The sequence below is a fragment of the Olea europaea genome, unplaced genomic scaffold (assembly GCF_002742605.1).
Source record: "Olea europaea var. sylvestris unplaced genomic scaffold, O_europaea_v1 scaffold419, whole genome shotgun sequence".
Lineage (NCBI taxonomy): Eukaryota > Viridiplantae > Streptophyta > Magnoliopsida > Lamiales > Oleaceae > Olea > Olea europaea.
In genome coordinates, this window is record NW_019261692.1 from 218683 (window position 1) to 224617 (window position 5935).

A 5935-nucleotide genomic window follows, 5' to 3' on the forward strand; every position below is an offset into this window, starting at 1 on the left:
TTAAATAAATATCGAAACGAATTAGGAAAGAATACAATCTTTAGAAGGGAACAATGGGACTTTCAAAAAGCTAGTCGAGTTGAGTGTGAGGTATAGTTAAAACACTAAGCATTCTATCTCACGGTTTACATCTTTTCTCCCACTTTGTTCTTCCCCCACCCCCCCCCCACCCCCCAAAATCGTGCAGGTATTTTTTGGGCCCTAGCTCTCTTTTACTTAAATTTAATTGCTGTGCCGACCCCCCCACGCCCCCCACCCCCACAAAATAAAATAAAATCATGCAGGTATTTTTTGGGCCCTAGCTCTCTTTTACTTAAATTTAATTGCTGTGCTGATATCAATTTTTAATTTCTTTCCCATTTCGTATATAAATTTCTGAGATTCAGATCAGTAACATGTTATCTAATTAGCCATAAAAATTTACATGATTAATTAACATTAATGTAATCACGGGTTCAAATCTCTTGCATGCAAGAGTTCAAGAAACTCAATACCTACATACTATTTCATAGCTGTTAGAACCCAGAATATTTAAAAAAAAAAAAAAAGTATGTTTATGCCTTTTGACATGACCATCCCGAATCACCCTAATGAATCGGGCACGTGTCATGCACCGATGGTAAATATCAGCTAAGTGCTAAACCCCCCCACCAAGACAAACTTGATCTCCTTTGACTCTAAAAAAAAATAAATAAATAAATAAATAAATAAATAAAAAAAAAATTGACAGATCTTCCTTTGAAATATGGATCAAAATAACTTGATCTATAATCGATTTCCTCACATTAATACATATATGGATTGTTTGAGCTCCATTGTTTTTTAAAAAAAATACAGTTTGAAATAGTGTTATGTTAGAAAATGTGAGATTAAAAAATAAAGAAAAATTTTGAATTTACGTATACTATTATTTTATTAAAAATGTGTAGTTGAAAAGAGTCAAATCACTGTTGAAAAATATATTTTGATAAAAAAAATGGGCTCAAACGAGGACATAATATAAAATAGGGTACACCAACCCCTCAAATCACCAACTATTCAAAATAAAAGTGCATTAGAAAGAAATTTACACTCTTTTACAAACCAGGAGACTCCAAATGCACAACATATATAAAAAATATGTAGTAAGCCCATAATATGGATATGTTATTGACAAAAGATGCGTCTTTCCCAAAAATATGATATGTATAAATTGACAAGATGAATCATACAACAAAAGACAATGTGTGGCTCAACTCCGTAGATCAACATGCTCCAATGTTACTCAACTCAACCACCATCAGATAAGAAAAGTGTGACAAAATATATGACTTTGCAGTAAATAAGTATATATTCTCCATTATGCCAACTGTCTTAAAACTAGTACTTAATAAAATATCCTTTTAAAATCTTTATTTTTTAAATTGAAATACCTAAATTCTGTAATATGAAAATTGATAAGCTGTAAATTACTGAAAATCACACCAAAAAGTTCCTAAAATAACCTTACACACGTATCAAATAATACCGATTACATGGCAAAGCTATTAAATTCTGTAATTTTGGTTATACGCGCGCAGAGCTGCCCAAATGCTATAATATGGTTATACACTATGGAAAAATATTCACAATAGTACTGAGCAAGTAAAATCATCATAAGTGTTCAAACACTGTGAAAACACATTCACACTAATGCAGAGTGAGTAAAATAATCATATGGAGTCATACATTGTTGAAACACATTCATACCAATACAGGCTAGAGTAAAATCACAGAGATACTTTCTGGCGATTTTAAAAATAACTTTAGATATGCTGAAATATTTAGTAATGACATAATATGCTAATGAAATGATTTAACTAAACTGAATTTAACTTTAAAAAAAATTATTATAAAATCCACTTCAGTCTAAAAATTTTGTTGTCAAACTAACTGTACAAAATAATTAACCATCTATCTAATATAAATTAAATAAATACATATTTCTAAAAAATAAATTTTTATTTACTCGCATAATACAAGTTATAGCCTAAGATGGTCGGCAGGCTTTTTCAATCTCCTCTTCTCCACTTGAAATACGATACAAGATAACCAATTAACCACTATCAAATTAAGAAACCTTTTATCTCTAATGATATAATACCTAAACTAAATTTCTTGATACTTGAATAAATTCTCCAAAATTTTCTTTAATCAATTGGAGCTAATTCCACTTTATTCTAGTCCTTTTATTAATAACTAATTCATCAAAATAACATTCATCCCAAACATAAAAATAATTATCATTCAATCTAGTGAAAACTAACACAAACAACTCAACCAACCTAAATTTCATTTTGCTCCATAAAATCGTTCTTTCATTTGAATATTTCATCACCATAGTCAGTTCCACTAACAATGTTTAATCAAGAATTCAAAATAAAAATTCTAGGGTTTGCCCAAAAATGGTATTACTTACTCTGATTCAACCGAAAATTAATCAATCAACCAATTTAAGCAAGAAATTATACTCCTTCCACTAAATTTGAAAATTAAACCCTTAAATTTAACCAACTAATTAAACCTTAGCAACTTTAACTTCATCCTTCCATAAAAAAAAATTATTTCTTTACCTCTTGAAGAAATGAACCAAGTTTTTCTTCCTTTACTTTTTTTTTCTCTGCTTTTCTTCCTTTCTTTTCAGTTCTTCTTTCTTTCTCTCAACCGGTCTTCTGCCTTCTATTTTCTCAATTTAGTGGGCATTAACTTATAATTGCAAAAGAAGACCCCTAACCTTCATAGAAAAACCACATTAAATCCTAAATTTTCAAAAAAATATATAAGTAGATCCCCAAATTAAATATTATCCATCTAAAACCTTCAAATATCTTCAATTGTAAAATAAATCCCAATAAAATGATTTATTTCATTTTAGTCCCTATTTGACTTTGACAAGTCAACTATGACTTTTGACCAGAAAAAATTGGGTTGTAACAATCTTACCTCCTTAAAAGAATTTCGTCCTCAAAATTCAAATCGCAACAAACTAGGCAATGAAATAATGAGGATATTGAGTACACATCTGATCCTCATTCTCTCGTGTGGCCTCTTCTATCGTCTGATTCTGCCAAAGAGCATTTACAAGTGAAATTGTCTTGTTTTGCTGATTTGCACATTTATGTCTAAAATTCTCACCGGCTCTTCAACATAAGTCATATTCTCCTTCAATTGAACTGGTTGATACTTTAGAACATAAGAAGGATCTGCAATGTACATGTAGAGCATGGAGACATGAAAAATATCATGGATCTTGGATACTTCAGTTGGCAAATCTAATCAATATGCAACTGAACCAATCCACTCAGTAATCTCATAGGGTCCAATGTATCGTGGACTCAATTTTCCTCACTTGCCAAACCTCAAAACCCCTTTCTAAGGCGACAATTTTAGAAATACTTTATCTCCGACTGTGAATTGAAGATCTTTCCTCCATTTATCTGCATAACTTTCTTGTCTATCTTGTGCTGCTTTCAACTTTTCTCTAATCAATTTCATATTTTCTGAAGTCATTTGAACCAATTCATGACCTATTAACTTTCTTTCACCAGCTTCTTCCCAGCAAACTGGTGTTCTGCACTTCCAACCATTTAAAGCTTCAAAAGGAATCTTTCCTATATTAGAGTGGTAACTGTTACTATAAGCAAACTTCATCAAAGACACATGAGTATCCAAGCTATCTTTGAACTCAACAGCACAAGCCCTCAACATATCCTCAAGAATCTATATAGTCTTCTTTGATTGGCCATCTGTCTAAAAATGAAAAGCTGTACTGAAATATAGTTTGGAACCCATGGCATCCTATAAATAAGGCCAAAATTTAGATGTAAAACGAGGGTCTCTATCAGATACAATAGATAATAGAATACCATATAAGCTCACTATCTCGTCCATATAAAACTTCCCAACTTATTTAAAGTATAAATGGCTTTGATTGACAAAAACTTGGCAGTTTTGGTCAAACGATCTACAATAACCTAAACACCATCATGGCCATTTAGAGTACGAGGAAGACTAAGTAAAAAGTCCATAGTAATGTGCTCCCATTTCCATTCGGGAATAGGCAATGGCTGTAAAAATCCTACTGTTTTGTAACTAATTGACTTACCTACTGACATATAAGACATTTGGATACAAAATCTGCTATCTCTCTCTTCATGCCAATCCATCAGTAATGATCTTTCAATGTGTGTTACATTTTAATACTACTTAGATGCATAACATAGGTAGACTGTGTGCCTCTTCAGTCCATACAAATTGGGTATTCTTTCGAGTCAAACTAGTCAGAAGAAGAGCAATTTTGAAAAATTCCTCTATGAGTCGAAACAATAACTTGCTAGCCCAAAAAAAGACTCCGACTTCTATAACATTAGTAGTGTGTTCCCATTTCATTACAGCCTCAATGTTATGAAGAACTACATAAATGTCTTTTACTGAGATAACATGGCCTAGAAACACAACTTTATACAGCCAAAATTCATATTTACTGAACTTAGCATACAACTGCTTATCTCGCAAAATCTGCAAAATAATCTTCAAGTTCTCAGCATGTTCATCACTACTGCTAGAATAAACCAACATATCATTAATAAAAATAATCACAAATTTGTCTAAATATGGGTGAAGCACCCTGTTCATTAGATCTATAAATGCAGCTGGGGCATTAGTTAGCCCAAGTGGCATCATCAGAAACTCATAATGGTTATACCGTGATCTAAAAGCAATTTTCTGCACATCAACCTCCCTAATTTTGAGTTGATGATACCCTGAATGCAAATAGCATCTCGAAGTTGGTCAAATAAATCATTAATACGAGTCAAAGGATATTTGTTGTGAATAGTCACTTTATTCAGCTGTCTATAATCAATACACAATCTCATTGTACCATCCTTCTTCTTCACAGATAAGATTAATGCTCTCATGGAGATACACTAGGTCTAATTAAACCCTTGTCAACTAAATCTTGCAACTAAACTTTTAATTCTTTCAGTTCTGCTAGAGCCATTCTGTAAGGTAGTTGTGAAATAGGAGTAGTTCCATGGATCAAATCAATAGTAAACACAATTTCCCTATCAGGAGGTAACCCCAGAAGATTTTCAAGAAAAATGTCAGGAAAATATCTTACCACTGATATATCATCAAGTTTTAGATTAGCGATTTGGATATCAATCATATGAGCTAAATATGCATGACAATATTTTCTAAGCAATATCTTAGCATCAAGTATAGATATGATACATAAAGGTAATATTCTCCATTCACCACTAAAAATAATTTCAAACTCTTTTGGCCTTCTAAACACTACCTCTTTGTGAAAACAATCAACTGGGGCATAATTTGCAGCTAAGAAATCTATTACCAAAATCACATCAAAATTATGAATATCAAGTGGAATCAAATTAGCTTTCAACTATCGATCATTCACTCTAATCGTGCAATCCTTGTACACACTGTTAACTAAAAGTGAATCTCCTACAGGAGTAGCTACCACTATATCATTGTCTAACCGTTCTAGCATATTGTACGCATAATTAGCAAATGCATTTGATAGAAATGAATGTGTAGCACTTGAATCAAATAAAGAATTAGCATTTTTACCAAAAATAAATAACGTACCCATAACCACATCTGGTGACACAGCAAAAACTCTCCCCTGAGCCCAATGACGTCTTATCTGGCCTTTCTGTCTAGTACCACTACTGCCAATGACATTAGATTGAATAACACTAGTAGCAGTTGCTTTACCTACCAACGTGTCCTGGTTCTAATTCTGTCTAGAAATACCAACACTTGGCTATAGAGATGTCCCCTGTGATATACCATCCTGCTAAAAACGAACTGGACACTTTTCTCAAAATGCCCAGTCTGACGACAGTGACAACAAACACCAACACCCTTAAGGCATTCTATAGGGTGAAAT

At 32.4% G+C, this 5935-nt stretch overlaps 1 protein-coding gene across 1 annotated transcript; it reads right to left on the reverse strand.

Moving 5' to 3' along the window:
• Positions 1-3896: 3896 nt before the first annotated feature.
• Positions 3897-4937, reverse strand: LOC111387711. Its single transcript, XM_023012293.1, has 3 exons — positions 4756-4937; positions 4411-4579; positions 3897-3992 (listed from the first exon to the last, which is right to left on the reverse strand). Exons 1-3 carry the CDS (start codon positions 4935-4937, stop codon positions 3897-3899), a joined length of 447 nt encoding a protein of 148 aa, XP_022868061.1.
• Between the last annotated feature and the right edge of the window lie 998 nt (positions 4938-5935).